This window comes from Tinamus guttatus, unplaced genomic scaffold (genome assembly GCF_059628265.1).
Source record: "Tinamus guttatus ecotype Peru unplaced genomic scaffold, ASM5962826v1 Tinamus_guttatus_pri_ptg000060l, whole genome shotgun sequence".
Lineage (NCBI taxonomy): Eukaryota > Metazoa > Chordata > Aves > Tinamiformes > Tinamidae > Tinamus > Tinamus guttatus.
In genome coordinates, this window is record NW_028288594.1 from 4,840,053 (window position 1) to 4,859,335 (window position 19,283).

The 19,283-nt window shown below is 49.2% G+C and overlaps 1 protein-coding gene across 1 annotated transcript in view; it reads left to right on the plus strand.

The window, feature by feature from the left end:
* Positions 1–16,850, plus strand: part of CFAP65 (cilia and flagella associated protein 65) — a 30,140-nt gene extending 13,290 nt beyond the window's left edge. Inside the window, exons 17-32 of the mRNA XM_088519531.1 lie at positions 792–1,017; positions 1,887–2,015; positions 2,357–2,533; positions 3,084–3,150; positions 7,103–7,213; positions 8,005–8,196; positions 8,359–8,517; positions 9,826–9,969; positions 10,419–10,535; positions 11,127–11,264; positions 11,790–11,855; positions 12,713–12,927; positions 13,789–13,938; positions 14,482–14,781; positions 15,447–15,584; positions 16,513–16,850. Of these exons, the coding sequence (XP_088375657.1) occupies positions 792–1,017; positions 1,887–2,015; positions 2,357–2,533; positions 3,084–3,150; positions 7,103–7,213; positions 8,005–8,196; positions 8,359–8,517; positions 9,826–9,969; positions 10,419–10,535; positions 11,127–11,264; positions 11,790–11,855; positions 12,713–12,927; positions 13,789–13,938; positions 14,482–14,781; positions 15,447–15,584; positions 16,513–16,549 (2,366 nt within the window). The 3' untranslated portion in view covers positions 16,550–16,850. The remainder of the gene's footprint in view (positions 1–791; positions 1,018–1,886; positions 2,016–2,356; positions 2,534–3,083; positions 3,151–7,102; positions 7,214–8,004; positions 8,197–8,358; positions 8,518–9,825; positions 9,970–10,418; positions 10,536–11,126; positions 11,265–11,789; positions 11,856–12,712; positions 12,928–13,788; positions 13,939–14,481; positions 14,782–15,446; positions 15,585–16,512) is intronic.
* Positions 16,851–19,283: the final 2,433 nt, after the last annotated feature.

Here is a 19,283-nt window from a genome sequence, read left to right on the forward strand (position 1 = left end):
ACAAGCTGAGCTGCCCAATTCCTAGCGTATGAGTCTGACTTGCAGAAATCTCCCTTCTGAGCAATTCACTAGAACTGGTCCTGCCTGCTGTCCCCTTTCCTGTGTTGTTTTTGTTAGATGTGACTGAGCCATGAGACACAGATAAGGAGAACTCCAAGTTCCCTGCTGTTCTAGCCACAAGATTCCCCACTCCTTTGCATGATTGTGATCTCTGATGATGTACTTTATAATGTATTTGAGAGCTTCATGCAACCCATTCCCTGTGCTCTCCTTACTGGAGATCTTGAACAGTGCCTGTATGAAAAAAAAGATACAGTAGAAGTATAAAAGGCACATAAAGGGGCAAGGAATGTTCAGAGGTGGAGAACATCATCTGTATGGGAAGAGATGAGCTGCACAAGGGTTTTACAGCCTGGACAATGGAGAAGGGCAGCGACACATGAATAACATGGCAAAGATGGGATATAAACAGCTATTCATTGTTTTTTCAGTGTGAAAACAAGGAGAGCTTCATAAAACGGTTAGGCTGTAGGATTCAATTAAGGAGATTTTTTTTTTCATATAGTGCAGAACTAAACTGTGAAAATATACTGTTGAAAAGGAGTGTGTTCATAGTATTCTGGTGATCTTTAAATCAGAAGTCATGGTACAACAACAAAGCAGTGAATTTTGTTCATTTTTTCTCTGGCCCGGGTAGTTTGCTCTAGTTTGCTGTTCCAAGCTCTAGTTAGCTGTTCCAGACAGCTGCCCCTTATTGATGCTTGACTACTTTCTGTTGTTTCTCTCTCCAGTTCCAGATTTTGGGAACCCCAAAGAGGAACAGCAGCCCCTCTGCAGCATAGTAGCAACAGGTGTATACCCAACTTTCTGCATCACAGATGCCTGTTCAGCAGGGAGTGCCAGTGGTATCAGCAAGCTGCAGCTCTGGAGGCTCTTTTCCTTGGACACACTGAATGAATACTTGGAGCGAGACCCAACTCCCAGCGAGCTCACCTACAGAGTTCCCACAAGGCACAGGTGAGAAGAGGAGATGGCTCACACTTAGCCTCGACACAAGTGCAAGCCAGAGTTGCTGTGACTGTTGGCTTGTTTTGCAGCTCACTGCTGCCCATCACTCATATCATTCTGTCACTGTGTAGGTAGCTGCTTACTTCTGCCTCTCTGCTTACCCCTCACAGAGAGAAACCACAGAATAATTTAATTGCAAGAGACCTCTGGAAGTTTCTAGTCCAATTCTTTGCTTAAAGCATGGCCAGATCAGGTCGCTCAGTACCTTATCCAGTTCAATTTTGAGTACCTACAAGGACGCAGAAACTGCGACCTGCCTGCAGTTTTCCAGTGACTGACCACCTTCACTGTGATTTTTTTCCCCTAGTATCTAAGATATCTGTCATGTTGCAACTTGTTCCCTTGTTACCTGTTCTGTTGCTGAGTACTTCTGGAGCCTGATGGAGTCTGGCTCCATCTTCTCTACACCCTTCTATCACGTAGTTGTAGACAGCAGTAAGGTATGATCTGAGCCCTCTCTCCTTTAGACAGGAAAAATAAAAAAGTTCTCTGAATCTCTCCTTGTAGAGTGATCCAACCCTTGACCATTTTGGTGGCCCTTCACTGGACTTCTTCCAGTATGCCAATGTCTGTCTTTTACTGGGGAATCCAAAACAGGACTAAACAGGACTCTGAACTTCCAAGTATGCCACTCATTCCCATTAGTCTTATATAAAAGATAGGCTGGAGAAGACCAAAGGTCTTGCTTGCATCCAGTGTCCTTTATCCAACAAGACCCAACAACATAAAGCCAATGTAGAATGACCCTTTCCCTGGTCATGCTATATCAGCTCTTCTTCCATGCTCAATTTCTTTTCTTCTTTTTCTCTGGTAACCAGCACGCGCTCAATTCCTCCAGTGTACACCCCTGTGCTGCTGGATTTCAACTTTGGAGCTGCCCCGATAGATTCAGAGCCTACCGTTGTGATGCTCCTGCTGCTGAACAAGGGTGTGGTGCCAGTTGAGTGGTAAGCAGTGATTGCTGGAGCCCAGCCTTTCCCCTGGGATCTGTCTGTGTATACAGAAATACTCCTAAGACCATGGGACACTTACAGATTAGTGGGATGGATTTCATAGGTCTGGCTTGTATTGTTGGGCTGTGTTTGATCTGTTGGTGGGTCTGGGTGGAGAAGCAAGCAAGAGAAGGCAGCAAGTTGTGCAGGTCAGACCTGCCGTGTCTTGGTGGAAAGTTGGAGATGAAATGTCATGTGTCCTCCTGTTGTGCTAAGCATGGCTGGACAGAACATAATGACCATGTCCCTGGGGAGTTTTTCTGCCCCTGTTGCTCACCAGCTGGCTGGATCCCTAGGACCTTCCTGTTCCCTTCTGATCAGAAGATGGACATGGAGCACTGGGCAGAGGATGTTGAGTTTAGCACCCATGAGCTGCACCAGATGAGAATTCAGGAGAACCAGCTCTTCAGCATTTCCCCCAAGTCAGGAAGACTCCTTCCAGGACAAGAGGAATCAGTCCAGCTCTCACACAGGTAACTGCAACTACTTGTTCTCCAGAGCCTCATGCTTTGTGCCAGGACAGCAAAGTGCCAGTGGAACCTCCTGGGTTTCCAGAACAGATCCTTTCCCCTCTCATGCTACTTGCCCAGCACAGACTGGGCAAGTAACAAGTATGAAAAAGAGATGAACAAGAAAATGTACTTCCTATGGCTTTGACCATATGGGCATAGTTATTTTTGTCATCAGCTAGAGGTCCTAGCTCTTGAGCTCCTGTGAATGGTATGAAGGAATCTAACCAACTTGACTTTGACAGCAGTCCTGATTTGAGGAGTGATGCTGTTTCAAATAGTTTTAGCCTATAAACTTGTGTCTCTAAATAGTTGTGTGACTAAAATCAACATTGCATCACTCATTCCCACCCAAACACAACTATCCCCCTCCCTGTCTCAGTGGCCCTTACGCAACAGTGACTCTTTAGCAGGGAAATGAATTGTCTCTAATGGACTGTGTGACCCTGATTCTATCACCCTGGGCACAAGGTTGGTTTTTAATGTTTTTTTCTCTCTCGTCTTGTTCTGCTAGACACGATTTCATTGGCACCGATCGCCTCCCTGTTCTACTGAAGGTTTCTCATGGTCGTGAGATTATGGTAAGCTAGCATGTATGTCTTGCCTGCAGCAGCAGGTAGGAACTAAATTACAGCCAAGTGTTGTCCCCAGAAGCTGCATGGCATGCAGGAAGCTGTAGCTTTCCCCAAGAGTCTTCATTGACCAGGTGGTAACAGGGGGTGAGGCAGAGACATAAAATCAACATCCTGACAAACTAGTAGTTCTAGTAAAGAGTGCTATGACAGTGCACTGGCAAAATGCCCTCTTGGATGTAGTATCCACTGGTTTCTCCATTTTTTTTTTGATTCTTAACCTACTAATTGATGTTTTTAGTGCAGAATTTATTCTTCCTCTGAAGTAACTGCAAAACAGCTCTCCTGGGTTTTACATTCTCAGCATGCTTTCCACACCTGAATATATATCAAGGGCAGAATTTCTTTACTTGCTTCCCTTCTTTCCTTCTGGCTCACTGTGAGTTCTTCCATGCAGAGTTCAGCTCTACAGCCCATCCTACATCTGTTTTCCAATTTTCCTGAATCTCTCCATCTCATCACCACTCCCCTTTCTTCAGCATGCGCTGGAATGTACTTTTCTCCAAATGTTCCAGTTGCATTGGCTGCAGTTATGGGACGCACATTTTGGCACAGGGCTGGCAGAACATCCCCTCTGGAGGTGTGGAGACAGCTGCTTTGCCAGGCCCAGGAGGTACTGTCCCCTTTCCTGGTTGGCTGTTCCCAGGCAGCCCTGATGCCTTTGTCCACCCATTTCCTTCACCTTGCCAGCCGTCGAGGAGTTTCCTGCTCATTCTTCCTGCTTCACTGTTTACCAAAATATCTCAGCGCTCATCCTGCTCTGTATTTTTTCCCCTGAGCATTTCCTCAGGCTTGAAACTAATTTTTCTCTCACCCCTTCTCTCTAACTGTCAGTTAGAGTCAAAGTCACCTTGTGCTCTGCTGGGTACAGCTCATGCCCGGCTGAGCCTTCCTGTCTGTCTCTAAAGTTTCCTATGAAACCATTGTGTTCACACATCTCTTTTATTTTTCTTTTCTTTCAGAACTGTTGTCAGCTGAAAATCCATCCCGTTGACCAAGCTGTTCAAACAGTGGCTTAACTGTGCCTTCCCTCAAAGCCCTTGGATGGGCTCCCTGTGCTCTGCCTGCCTGGCACAATCCTGAGAGTGGCTGCAAGCATTTTGCCAGCTGGCCAGTGAGAGATTAGGCTTTGGAGCACTAAAAGCCAGTAGGGCACATATCTTCCCTTGCCAGTAACTGATGGCTTTGGTGGCTATCAGAGGCAGCCACCCTTCCCCACACAGTCACTGTGAAAGGTGCTTGAAGAGGGTCAGAGGACCTGAGGATGCTAAAGCACACCTGGCTGCACTGGGGCTCTGGCAACAGGAGCTACAGAGGCCAATCCAGAGACTTGGAGCAATGCAGGTGGTGGTGACATGCCAGGGTTACTTCTCTTATGCATTCTCCATGCTGCTAGTACTGGATTGCTGCCATTTGAAAGAAGGAGTGCAAATGACTGCCCTTGTGCAGAAGGGGCAGACAAGGGTTGCACACAGGGTGCCTTCATCCCTTTCAGTCATGGTGTGAGGAGTGGAGCTGTCACAGGTTGTTCCAAGTGCACTCACAGGCTAGGGCTGAGCAGACCGTCCCCTTAGAATTCACTGATGTTTGCAGAATACATGCTAGCCTTAGGAGAAGAAAATGCTGTAATATCACACAAGAAGTTAAGCTTTGGAAACTTGGGACAGCATCAGTAAGGGAATTAGGCTAGAGTATTGCTTGGTGCTTGCATCCAGTTCAAGGTTGCAAAGCAGGTTGCCTCACGTCATACTGGTGATGTTAGCCAGCTGCAGGCCAGTCCATAATTTTTCTGAGGTGCATCACAGCTCTGTGATGGATTTACCTGTGTGGGAAAGTTCTGACCTCATTTTTCTGTGTTCCCCACACTGTCCAGTTTGACTGATTCATCTTCAGGAGGAAATTCCTTCCTTCCTTAATCGTCCAGTCAGTAGCTGAAGCATTGAGATAACTGGATTTGGGTGCTCTGAAGAAAACAAATCAATTTCCTGCTGGAAATTTCTTCAGACTGTAGGAGTGAGTTTCTGTGCCACTTGTGTGTTGCCCACTTTCTTGTCCAGGAAGGAAACAGGGCCTCTTGCTTTCACTGATTGCTATTTGCCTCGTCACCACAGCTGTTCCCTAGTAGTGCAGCTGTGACCTTGTTCTCAGAGCCTGGGGATAGTTTGGCTGGGCAGAATCTGTAGCCCTCAGCAGTTTCAATAGGAAAAGTCCAGCAGGTTGCAGGTGTTGGGCTGTGAGGTGGCTGCAGGCTGCTTCCCAGAACTCGCTGGAGGGAACGGCTGGATCCTAGGGAGAATTCCTTAGCACATAAATTCCATAAGCTGCCTGTGTTTGCATCTCACTTCATAGCAGCTAATTAGGTATTGTAAGATGCTGTCACACAAAGCATGTGTTCTCCAGGCAGCTCTGCTCCCCAGGGACTCTGACATCCCCATCCTCTCACGCTCTAGGTCATTGCTATGGGATGAGGTCTGTGCACATTGGAAGGAGAATGGATTGCAGCAGGTCTACGTGTTTCTCCAGTTGTCTCATTTTAACAAATAACACTCTAATTGGAGCATCCTGTGGCTAAGGAGGCTGATGACAGTCTCTCCTCAGCAGTTGTGGTCCAGTGGAATCACAAGTTTGTAAGCTCAGTTCTTTGAATCCAGTAACATGAACAGGTGTCTCGCTCCCAAAGCTCAAGGAAGATCCTGTTCCTGTGTCCCTTGCTCTTTGAAATTGTCAGCTGCTGTTCTTTTCTCTGCCTTGCATCTGGTCTGTTGAGGCCCTCAGGAGGCTGACCTCTCACGTAGCTGGAAAGGTGGAACAGTGGTATTCTATGTGTGACTGTTATCAGTCTTTTTAGTTCTCCCTTCTTTTAGGGCTCCTCCTTACTTTGCCTATGAAGCTGAATTTGAAAGGGATTGCTTTGGAGGAGTCAGCATCCTCTGCGAATGTTTAAGCAGCTGGCACAGTATCTCCTACAGTTTTCTACCTAACCTATTATCCCAAGCGTCTTCTCATTCTGCTTGAAAAATGTGGCCGTGCTTTAGACTTAACTGTATAACTGTGAATTGCTGACTGTGACTCAGCTCCCTGTGGCCCATGCAAAAACATTATTGGCTTTGAGAATACTTCGTAAACTATCTCTCCAGGCAGCAGACATTTCAGGGATCTTTTGGGGTGCTCTTACAGGAAATTATGCAACGTAACTCCTCTACTCATCTCTAGCTTGATTCCAGTTACCTCCAAATGTAGATTCCTGTATCTCTCCTCTCTCTCTCTCTCTCTTTTTTTTTTTCTTTTTTTTTGACTTCTTCTTTCTTTTCTCACCCCCGCCATGAAATACTGCTGTAAATCCCTCTGCTTAGCAGAGCAGCAGCCAGACACTTCAAGCAAATCATTACCTGATCTCTTAAAATTCAGCTGGAATCTTCTTGTAGCTTTGGAGATCTTTTTTAGATGCCTCCTTGGAGCAGAATCTTCTCCATACTAAGGAGATCCAGATGATGTCCTCTAAAAAGAGGCCATAACATCTCCCTAAAATCCTGGATTTCCAAGGATTTGTCTGTCACAGGTGTATACTTTCCCCTTTGCAGTGCAGACATCACCTTTCATGGAGAACTTCTATCATATACTTTCAAAGGGAAGCATGTTACCCTGGGACTGGTATCTGGCTTAGGAGAAATAAGCCATCTCCCTGATACAGAACAGAAAAGTTTTGGACAAGAGCTGACAGTTGAGTAAGCTCTGCATCTCATTGCTTATGTCTTACCACATGCCCCCTAGTGTAACAAATTTAAATCTGTTACTGTACCTATCTGCACACAAATAGTTTACAAAATTCTTCAGATTCCTTTTGTATTTGTAAGTGACGTAGGCAAGACTCTGAGAAAGTAACTGTTTCTTTTTGCTGTAGCTCAACTTCAGCGGTGTGACAGTGGAACAGGGACAGCAGTATGTTCAATTTACATCCACTAAGCATCTCTTCACACCCATTGCCATTGGGAGCCCTCACCCCCCTACACAGGTGAGCAGCTTGGGACCCAAAAATGCAGAAAGCAGAGGGAATTAGCCAGAATGTCACTGTGTCTCAAGGGCAGACAGTGTGTGCAACATTTCCCAAGAAGGAGAATGATCTCTTCAAAGAAGTTATGGGCATTCCTTTGCAGCAAAACCTTGAGATCAATACTAGGCAAAGCCTGGAGCTAGCTATTAGGATTATAATAGGGAAAGTAGCTCTTATGATCTCCAGTTGTATAAGATTTGGCATTCAGTCTAGCCAGAATCCTTATGAGGAAAGGCTGTTCCCCTGTTCTCTTACATTGGATTTCAGTGAAGACTTGTCTAGCTGCTTCAGGCACTGTGGAAATAAATCTTAATTAGTAAATTAATTAAACTTCCTCAAACACTTATTTAAAAAAAAAGTGGCTTTGATTTTGTTCAGCCTAATTTAGCTGAGAAATGAACAAGTGTGAATTGAATTAAGAGCACTTTAAATGAGTGCTTTTGCATTTTAGGTAATCCACTTTACAGTGATCCTTTTAGCTAATTTGTATTAATTTTCCCCAAGACTGAATTTACCAAGTACTACTTGGAGAGGCACTGTAGTCATCAATGTACATGTGTGCTGATAAAACTTCAGTACAATCTCCTATCAGAGCCTCAGTGATAAATTCTGACTTTATGAGCTATCCGCATTCTTAGCAGACAAGATGACTAATTAATTAAGCATTAATGCTTATCAGAATCCTCTGGGAAGTGTTAACTTGTTTAACTTCTGCATGGTATAAGAAGAACCACTGTCTGACTTGATTCCAGATTTATGAGCTGTACAATGGTGGCTCTATGCCTGTGATGTTTGAGGTCCAGCTGGACAATGTTGAGAGGATTCAGGAGGAGAATTTTCAGCATCCTGTGTTTGTCTGCCTTACTCCTAGAGGAGAAATTCCCCCTGGCACAACAGAACACATTGAGTGGATCTTCTCGCCACTGGAAGCTAGAATGTACTCGGTAACATTTTTCTCTTCATGATTTCTGAGACTCTGAGGGGATAGGAGTGTGTGCAAGAAATCTCCCTGTGAGATGGGGTCTAGTTTCAGTCCATTAGTCCTTTAGCAAATACATGTATCAAATATGACTCTGGATTTAATCCTCTTATCTTGTCCAAGGCAGGTTGATGTTCCCATCCATATCCTTGGGGGTGATTCTGCCCTGATCACTTTCCAAGGAGTGGGCTACGACCCAAATATCATGGGAGAGACTGCCACATTCAACAGAGTTTCATCTCCTTCAGTCATTCCAGGTTCTAACAAACTAACTGTTCCTGGGCAGGTAAGTCCAGGTATCGTGATATGGGCAATATGATCAGCCCAGGAATGCATGAAAATGATCGAGATATGCAGGCCCATTCTAACAGTAAGCCTGCATTGCAGGGGAGTTTTGTTATGAGATAGGGTAATACATCCAGCAGATAATGAATAGCCCAACTCATAAAAGCAGTTGTCCTGAAAAATGCTTTTCTCCCAGCCCACTACTTTCACTGCCATTACAACCAGAGTTTTTAGGTTTGTTCATTGCTGAATTTCCCCTTATTAAGCTATTCCTATCACAGCTGCTGTACTGATTTTCAGCTAAAATACCTTTTTCTTGGTACTTAGTTCACAAAAAAGAAAAGAACATTATACTCATACTCACAGACATAGCCTGTCAGAGCTTGTATGCCTCCATTTCACAGCCAAACCCAGGCAATGCACAACCTGAATGCAGACTGCAGGATGGTCACCGGCTCGGGCGCATTCAGAGGAATGCCCTTGTCTGGCGCGTCACTAGGTCAGCAGAAGTTTGTTTGGCCTGGCTAGAACTGCCAGTCTGGGCGACCTGTTATTAAACTGAAGTCAGAGATCCCAGTGTAATGAGTTAGCGTTAAACAGCACGAGTGAAGGGATACTCCAGGCAGGTAAGGGATTCGTCCTGAGTGATATTAGCACGCCTTCTCCGAGGCCCAGCAACGGCTGCATATGCTCTTTGGCTTTCAGCAGGGCCAATTGCATTCCTGGGAAAAGCAAATAGAAGATGATTAAAATTCTGTCTCAGATTGCCAAGGAAGATGCCATTCCTTGGGGCTCTGATGTCTGTAACCAAGTGTAGTTAGCTCCTCTAAATGATCACTGTAATTAATTAGAGTTGTGTTGTGCCTGGAAATGGGACAGGGTAGCAGGGTGATTTAGGCAGCAGTTTCGCAGAACTCAGGCTCAGGTTGATGCAGATTTTGCTCAAGCACAGAGCTTACACCTTTGCTCACTGAAGTGAAGAATAGTCCTGAATAGCAAGTGTTGCAAAGAGAAGCTGGGTGCCACTATGTGCTCCTGAGATCCCCTCCAGCCCCAGTATCTGCATAATGTTCCCTTCACTGCACTCTCAACCCCACTGCAGCCCAGATGTCCTCTTACTGCAAAAAGACATTTTTCCAGAGTAAGAGAAGTAAAACACCCCATCAAATTGTTACAGTAAAAGTAATGGGTGAAATATTGTCTGTGAAATACTGTGAATCTTGAAGATGGATGCATGGCTGCTCTTCTCCAAGGGCCAGATCCCATCTTTCGTTACTGCTGAGATCTGCTTTCCACTTGCTTCCTGCAGGTAGCCACCTTATCACATCACAGGATTTGCCTCGGAAACATCCCAGACTGCAGCAGAGTGAGTCGGCTTGTTTTCCTGAACAACACCTCGGAGAGCAAGGCTGTTGTGTTTGCCTGGCGTGTAGGCACTCCCAAAGACAGCGCGGTGAGTTCTTCTTTCTCTCTCCTCTGCAGCCTTCTTGCCCATCTCTGTTGTACCATGAAAGGAGCTTCCTCTTTCCTTTTGGGTTCTCAGAAAACAGTACTAGGGAATTGGCTTTTGTACCAGCAGATTAAAGGAAAGGACTGAGAAAAAAATGAAGGCAAGGTTTTGAATGAGATAAAAGGATGAAAAAAAAATCAGAAGGGAACTCTGTGGACTTCAGTGAAGATACACAAACCTGGACCTAGAGCATGCTCTAATGAACTTCAGGATCTCATTTGCTAATGAAGCCCATGGTTGTTCTTCAGACAAAGGGACTCCTTCATGCCACATGCTTCTGCAAGGAGCTGGAGCTGGGAATCCCCACAACACTGTGTGTTCTGCTGGGAGGCAGAGACACGCAGCAAGGGCATGAGACAGAGTAAAAGATTCTCCATGGGCTTTTATTCCAGATGTTGCAGATTACTCCGGAGTTGGGAGTTGTACAGCCTGGAGAGAGCACCGCCTGCTTCATTGTGCTGCAAGCATCAGGAAGTGCATCCTTCTACAGCATAGATCTGGTGTGTGAGGTGAGAGCCAGGAGGTACCTGTGTTTTATCATCGCTTGGACATGTCACAGAGCTTCCCAAATGCCTGGCCCCAGCAATTACCTTCCAGCTGAAGGAATCCTTCTTAGCTCTGTAGCGATGGCTAGTACTTTTCCGTAGTAGTGAGCTTTGTCTCTGCCGATGCCTGAAATATCTCTGTGGCTCAATAGATGAGAAGTGTTCATGCAACATGTGGCTTTCTGAGTTTAACATGGGTTTTTAGAAGCCAGGATTCAAATAGGAGTAGCTTTCAGTGGAAATCAGATACTTAAATATCCATAAAAAACAGGTCTTGCTTCATCGATACTAGTGACAGCACAGACTTGTGGTATTGTTCTGCTGGCCTGCTCTTTCCATGTGTTCTTTGGTAGGATATTGTGTCTTCTGTATATTATAACTCTATTTTCCCTTTCTGCAACTGGGACATTTGGAAAGGGCTGTAGTTGGGATCTCCTGGGATGGAGGAATGAGCAATAGGTATGCAGCTGGGCCAAGGGGACAGTCTGACATGCTGTGTGTTATTTGCTGCTCCTCTCCGGCCCTGCTCCTTGCAATTGAAGCTTTTCCTCACAGGTGTATGTTCAGGAGTCCCTGATTCAGTATGAGAGGGGTCTACAGGAATGGGAAAAGGAGAGGGAACGGCAGACTGTGGAATTCACCATCACAGAGAAGGACCTGAGGGCTGAGAAGAAGCCAAAGTCACCTGCAAGAGTAAGTGTTGCCAGAACCTTACACTAGTTAGCTCAGTTCAGAAACAGCAGACAGCTGTCAACAAACCTTCTTGAAGAAAATACAGATAAATTAACAGGAGGACATGAGGTTCTGATCTACTCAAGATGTCACTATTGGCCTATGGATAGTAGAAACAGAAAATTTGGCTTTAGCCATGTGCTTCACACACAAGAGCAGAATCCTCTGCTCTCTGGTTAATGCCTAGCGAAAGGATAGCAGATGGGGAACTTGGAATGAAAATTTGCTAATGATCATCTGAAATTTGGAAATGCATGAGAAACTTTATGAAAAGCATAGCTAGGAACTCTGGAAATTGATGACTGGATTTTTAAGCAGGGGGAAACACTGGAGCTAAGTGTGTAACTACCATGAAGAATTTGGCTTTGAGTAAAGAACAGGGGGATGAGATCAGTGGTTCTCAGCTGAGGCAAGGTAAAACAAGATCCTGGAGTCTTGTTCTGCTTCTCATTTTCCTTACCCTGTGATTTCTCTTTATTTGCATAGAGGTCATCAGATTCTGCTGAGAAGGAAAATCTTGCCGAGTCTTCAGCTGATATCAAGAAGTACAAGGTAAGTGAGGGCTGCCTCTCCCATACTGGGATCAAGCTGGCTGTCCTAAGGAAGGAGACAGATGATGGGGACAGAGCTTATGGAGAGCAAACTAACTTGAGATAGGGAAGGATGTGAGGCTGAGCAGAATAACTCGGTTGAGAGACACAGGTTGTTAGCTCAGGGCTGCCACCATGCCAGGACTGTAGCAGTGCTTCTGGGGCCCTGCAGAGTACCCGTGATGTCCTGCACTGTGCTGTGTCAGCTCAGGGCAACTCTAGCTTGGACTGTCTGCACTGAGCTGTTGGGTATGATAGGGATTCAGGGAGTGTGTGAGACTTAGGTCAAGGTTGGGGTGGATGTAGGAATGGCTGGAGAAAATTAAAGACAGCTCCATTTGGTGCTCTAGGCTTTTAGTTCTCAGTCACAACCTGAAGCCTGCAATGGCCTGTTATGTCAGAGGTGTTGAATACCAGATGTAGGGGATGATTTAAACACGCAACATACATGTGTGGTCTCTTACAGCCCTTCCAGTGTGCTCAGAAGAGCAGACATGGTCTTCTGGAGCCTCCCTGGAAAGGGATTGAAGCACAAGAATCCTGAGGGCCCTGAGGATCACCGTGAGGCCCTGCTGATAATCAGGGCTTGTGCCACACTAGGCAACGGGGATGAAGCAGGCCTGATTTCCAGGGTAGCTGCTCGTGCCTAGTTGGAGTGTTGCAGCACTAGGATCATTTTGTCTCGTTACTGTCTCCTGTCCAGGATCTGATGGCTGTGACCACTCAGTGTTCCAGTTTCCACACTTGTACTCACATCTATACTAAACTACTTGGACCAAAGGAGGAACTGAACATCTTCTATTTCCTTCTCTCCAATAGACATTACCCCCTATTGGAAACCACCCTGTGCCCAATCCGCCCGCCAGCCGCTCTCAGAGGAGGCAGTTGTTGGACAAGGAAGCTGGCAGGCTGTGGGCCAAACCAGAGCCACCCAAGCCCATGCTCTTACACCTTGGGGTGACAGCCAGGTCCCACTCCATTGAAGACTTCTTCAGCAATTTCACCGCAGACTTCCCCAAGTACTTCCTGAACTGGTAAGACATTCAGCTCCTTGGCTTTGCACCTTCAACAAGCTAGTGCTGACCATGCTATGGCACATTAAGTGACGTTCTTGTAGATGTGCTCTGTTCCTCTCCAGTGCCTTGATATTAGGTGTGAAGTGCCTTGCTTTCCCTAGCATTGATCAACAGGACCTATTTCTGTCCCTCCCGCAGGAGAACAGTCCTATGTGCAAGGCCTTGATACTTATGGGAAGCCAAAGTGTTGGCTGAAATCGTTGTTAGCAGTGCCACACGTGGGGAAGGCAGGAGTATTTAACAACGTGCTTTTCCAGGAAACTTCTAAGCCCAGGAAAGCCTCTACTGGGATGTTGCAGCCACTTGCTGATGCTGGTGTGAACCAGGAGCGAGTCTTTAGAGGGATGTGAGATGAAGTAGCCTTTTGGGAGACACCAGCAGGTAGCTGAGTGTTCCTCTGGCATGAGAGCATCCCTGCTGCTCTCGTGTGTTTATCAACTCTTGCTCCTCCCCCTGCTTGCTGCAGCACCAGTTATCTGCTCTGCTGTATTGTGGGTCACCGTCACTAGTGCCTTGTCCACACCTGCATGTGGCACATGGGGTACTGTCTCCTTCAGTTGCCCCCGTGTGACCCCGTAGTGTGATGTAGACTTGCCCTGCCCTGGGGGAGGATCCAGTAAGAACTTTGTAGGTATAAGATCACCCAGCTGCCCCATTGGCCCTAGCGAGCCACAGCTCAGAATGCTTTTTATTCCCTTCCTAGTGACACAGCAAGGACGTGGGAGACTCCAAGGCTTTTTTGGGGTGCATGGGACTCAAAACTGGAATAAATCAAGTTCAGTAGTTCTGACACTCACAGAACAACTCCTTGTTTCACAGCTCCTTCAAGGACCAGCGATCAGAGAAAGAATCTGTGCATGGGAGTAGGGACAGAGATGGGATGGTCATGAGCCCTGACTGGCTGTCCCTGGCTGCTGCTTCCAAACAGGAGATGCAGATACTGACTGACGTCCTTACAGGTGTAATCAGGTGTGTGTCCTCACCCTCACACCTGTTGGAGTGCTGGCAGCACTGCCAGCCTCTCTGTTGATCCGAAAGGAGTCCGTGCACTTGTGCTGTGCTGGAACAGGGGATCCAGCCTGTAAAAGGCATGCACAGGAGCCTGCCTTGGGGACTGTGAGCTGGGGAGCCCTGGTGTGACAGCCAAAGGCAGTGCCTGACTCCCCAGCTGGGGACTGGGGCCATCTCTGCACAGCAATGGGTTTTGCTCACTAGGAGGCAGGTGCTGTCACTGCTGTGGCTCACCCTGCTGTCAGCCAGCGAGGCACCTTGGGGACAGGCCGCACAGCGATTCATTCACCTGTTTCATCCGTGAGCTATGAACATCTAAAGCAGCAATGCTGAGGAGGCAAAGCCGTATTTCAAGCCACATTTCTGCCTTCTCTAGACCCATGAGCAAGAAGGGCCAGACTGTTCATTGCAATCAGCCAGGGTTTTCTTTTGATTTGTACTGGCTTGCAGGACCAGATACTTGATCTACCAGGTCTCATTCCATGTCTTCTCTTTTCCTAGAGGCCTTTTGGAGGACACCCAGTTCCATGATAGAGTGATGAGAAGTCTGGATGAGCCCATCCCATATTTCTCCCAGTTGCGATGTCAAGAGTCAGCAGAGTCTGAGGACAAAGGACAGAGCTCCAGGGCCCCTTCCAGGATCTCTCTTTCCCCAGTTCTTTACCTTGAGGAAGAGGATGATAGAACGAAAGAAATGAGGCAGGAAACCTTCCCCAGCAATTATTCACCTGTATCTTGGGAAGGGATGAATGATCTCTTTCCTCACGAACAGTTAAATGAGCAGAAGATGATGATAAGAAGGTGAGGAAGAGCTCACACAAAGAGGGGCAGAGCTGCACAGGCAGCACAGCCATGGCAGCACATGCCCCTTGCAGAAGCTTCCTCTGCCCCAGGGTGTTTTTGCTGGACTGTCTCTCGAGCTGTGTGGAAATCTGTGCTACCCTGCCTAGCCCCTGCCCGCCAAGGGCAGTTTGCACAGGGTGCAGGTGTGCCATGCCCTGGGCCGGAGCACGGCGCAGCAGCAGGACGCTGGTGGCAAGTGAGGCCTGCCTTGCCCTGGAGCTCCCCTGGCCACCTTAGAGACATTAGACCTTAGAGCGCAGTAGGTGCTTGCTTTAGCTGTTGTTATTACTGCAGTGCAGCATCACTTCACGTTTGCCGTGGCTATAGCCTGCACTTTACTACAAGCCATGAGTATATGTGCAAGTATTTGCTGTGGCACAGCTTGGAGGGAGAAAACGGTAAAACTGCTGTCACCCATCTCCGCCTGAGGTCAGGGCCTGACCCTGGCTGGCGGCAGTTCTGGGAGAAGGGTCAGCACCACATGCCCCAAATCTTTGTTTTTTTGGAGGAGACAGTGTGTGCTCCGCTGCTCTGCCTGCCGTGTCCCAGGAGGAGTCCTGGCAAGCAGCCTTCCTTATCGGCTCTCTGATAACTGCTGTCCGCTTGTGCTCTTGCTCTTCCAGGGAGCCGGCCTTTGGGAACCTGGTAGAGCTGGTGCTAGAAAACACACTGCAGAACATCCTGATCGAAGCCAGCCGTGGGGAGGTGGTGCTGACGGCCCGGCCCAGAGTCATTACTCTGCCTCCCAGCCCTTTCCAGAGGTATTGGAGTGCGTCTGTATAGTTGTGGGGGACAGGACTTGTCCTTAATGAGTCAGACTGCCCTTTTATTAGACTGCCTGGATTAGCTGGGTTGCTGCCTATCTGTGACAAGGCTGGCTGTGTGAAAGGGGGGATCCTTTCCCTGCAGTCCCTCTGCCCTTTTATGCCTTTTCTTGAGCCACAGGCCGGAGGCAGTAACCCTGTTGCCTTCCTGTGGGCTAGAGAATAGTGTGCAGCCCCAGGGCAGAGTCCTGTGAATGAACAGCTAGCAGAGGATGCTTGCATTGGAGCTCCCAGCCCAAAGAGGCTCTCTTCCATGCTGCAAGTTCCCTGGTAAAGAAGTAGGAGACAGGAGGTCATTGAGGGTGCAGGCAACATGGCCTTTGGCAGCAGAAAAGAGGCAAAGCTTTCTTGATTCCACACCACTGAGTAGCCTCTGCTATGGGAGGTGTTGCCCCTGGTTGCTGAAGAAATGCCAAACTGCAAACTGAGCTTCAGCCTCTGGGCATGGCCAGCGGTGCTTTCCCCTGCATGTCTCAAGGGAGAACTTGCTGCCAGAAGTGGTTTGCTGTCCTGGGAACAGCCCATCCACACAGATCTGCCACTGGAATCACAAGAGTGACCGGGCTTCCACATGGACCAAGCTCTCCACATCAGTGCCCACTCCACTTCCAGAATGGTGTGACCAGAAGGTCCCAAGAGGTTAAAGGAAGGGCTATATGTGGGGTGACAGATCTGGGGCTAAGGCCACAGCAGGAGGGGGAGAAGCAGAGGGAAGTGCAGTGGTGGATGTTGGATGGAGCTATCCCTTCCAGAGCTGCAGGAATCGTGTCCAGGGGGTGGCTGTGACCCCTTGGGGAGGGACAGTGCCCTAGGGAGAGGCAGCAGTCTGTACTCTCTACTCCAAAGGTAATGTCTTCTCTTTCAGAAATTCCAGCTCAGTACCCACACCTCCGAGAGCATAGATGTTATACTCTGTGCTGCCCGATTTCTGCAACTATCAGAGGTCTCTAGTCTTCTTCTTGCCCCTACACTATCCAGACCAACCCTTATCCTCATAGGCTGCTACCTGACCTCAGCACACTGGCTGCCTCCAAGGAATGCTTGCTCCTGGCTGTGTCCTCAGCTCCAAAGTGAATCCTCCAGGAACTCTGCAGCAGAGGTGGTGAAATCTCTTCCTCTGTGTCTGGCCACATCATCAGAAAAGAACCTTTCTGTGCTACAAGAAGCATATGGACAGCAACTGTGCTTGTTCCCTCTGTCCACAGCTGGGAGAAATGTGGTGCTGCTTTAAAACATAGCTGAGGAGGAACCAACATTTGGCATTGCGGGGCCGAGCCCCTTCTGAGTGAGGCAGGTGCTGAGTCCTTCCCTCCTTGCTCCCCTGGCTGCCCTGCCGACCCCGTGTACAGCAGCACAGCCCAAGCAAGAGCTGCAGCACTGGTCTGACACCCTGAGCAGCCCAATAAAAGGAGCTTGGTCCTAGGCACAAAGACCCAGCGTAGCCCATGCCTCTTGGTTTGTTAGCACCTTGGATGAGATGCCCCTCATCTGTGCCCTTTTAAAGCTCCCAGGCTCTCACCTTGTCGCCCCAGGGAGGAGTGTGGCAGCGAGGCAGCGGGGCTGGTGGCTGCCGGGAGGTGGCAGTGTTAGTTCTGAGAAGCCCCCGATGCCAGCGCGGAGCTGCGTGCCCTGCTGCCCCGGCTGCACGCTGGCCGAGCTAGGGAGCAGGGCCACCGCTCGGGCATGGCTCCTCGCCCGCAGGTCACCTGCGAGGGGATGTGCCCCACACTCATGAGCGTCCCCCTCCAACCCTCCTGGCCTTGTGTTCCCAGAGCGGGACCAGCCAGCATGGGCATTGCCCGCTTCCCCTTGCTCCTCAAGGCCTCGGAGCTGGGGAGGGCCTTGCCCTGTCTGGCAGAGGCAGATGCCCTGCGTGCCCACAGGTGCTGCAGCTCTCCCAGCGCTGCTGCCGCGCTCCGTGCAGGAGCACTGTGTGCGGGACTGCCACTCAGCCCCAGGGCTGAGCTGTTCCTGGTGCCGGAGATGCAGAGGAGGCTCTGGGCCCTCTGGAGCTCAGCCTGGGCACCTGGGCCTCCATGTGGGTCCTGGATCCATCTTGCAGGGAGTGCTGCCCCTTTCCCCACCATCCAGGCCAGCTTATAGAGTTCCTCTAAGGGAGAGAGAGCCCTGAGACAGCCCCGCTGATGGTCAGAGGGGAGAAGTCAGCAGGGAATGAGAGCTTTGAGAGCTACCTCTAGCTCTGAGGGCTCCACCTTTCCTCCCTTGTGTCTGTACAAAGTGTGAGAGGGCCGTGTCATCTCTGGTCTTGGTCTTCTCCAGTTCCTGTCAAACCAGTGTGTACTAGGCAAAGCCATTAGGAGCTGTTGCATATTTTTCTTTTTATCCTCATCCTAAATTAAAAATAGGAACAGGACCTTTCTTTCCCCAAGCTGGAGAAAATCCTACTTCATCTTCTCAAGCTGGGAACAGACGTGGGCCTTGGCTCTGGAAGACACCCATGAGTGCACAGCGCTGTGTGCCCCCAGGAGGGCTGGGGAGCTGTTCGCTGTGGGAAGCTGGTCCCTGCAGCCGGGACTGGCTCAGCAGCAGTTAAAGCCGTGGGGCTGAGGTGGTGCCCCCTAACCCAGCTGTGCAGGAAGCAGGAGCAGCTGGAGCAGCAGGAGCTGCCTGCCTGGCAGGGCTTGGACAGGGCTCAGCTGTGCAAGCTCACGGCCTCAGGGGCTCTGTGAGGTCAGCCCTCTGTGTGGTGACAAGGGACCCGGTGAGTCAGCATCCCTCCCTACCCTCCTTTGCAAAGGGAGGGGGGTGGCAGCACCCCCAGGCTCTGCTCTGGGTGAGCCCTGGATGGTGGAGAGCCCAGAGCAGCAAACTGGCCCCCAGGAGCTCTGTCCCAGAGTTACAGCCTGGCCCCCACTACAAACCCCACTGATGCTTCCCCACTGCTGCCTCAGTCCCCAGCTGCTCCCCTGCACACTTGCATCTTGGGGGGGCCACAGCAGGAGAAGGGTGGCTGGGCACGTGCAGCACTGGCACTGGGCATTTGGCCCTAGCCAGAGGCTCTATCTTTACCTCCCTCACAGCCCGTTGATGAGCCTGGCACATGGAGCAGCCCAGGCCCAGGGAGCAGGACTGCAGCACAGCAACATCCACGGCCACCTCCCAGGGACAGGAGCAGCCCTGGCTCTTGCTGACCATGTTCAGGTCTCGAGCCAGAGGAAGCCACATCCACCTGTCAAATCCAGAGTGCAGACAGAGCGCTGTCCACACGCTGCAGACCTGCCCCAGCCCAGACTTGTTTCTAATATACGTTTCTTGGAGAGGTATCATAGGTATGGGTCTCCTTCTCAGTGATGTTTAGGTGACCTTTCCTTGGGTCTGGGATGCTGGTGCAGGATGAGCAAGATTGCTGGCCTGCAGGTATAGGAGCAGAGTGGGAATGGCTGAATGGGAGCCTGCCAAGTCCTGGGACTGCCCTGCTTGAGCTCTCCGTGGGCGCTCCATGCCGCACACAACAGGCCTTTTCTTCTTGGTTGTTAGTCCTGCCTTCCAGGGAGGGGGGAAAAGGCCTGGGGGCAGGTGGGCAACAGCAGCTATCCTGAATCCCGTTAAAACATTTAACACCTGCTGAATCGTGCCATTGTCTGGGAGATAAAGGGAGAACAAAGCTGTCTTCCT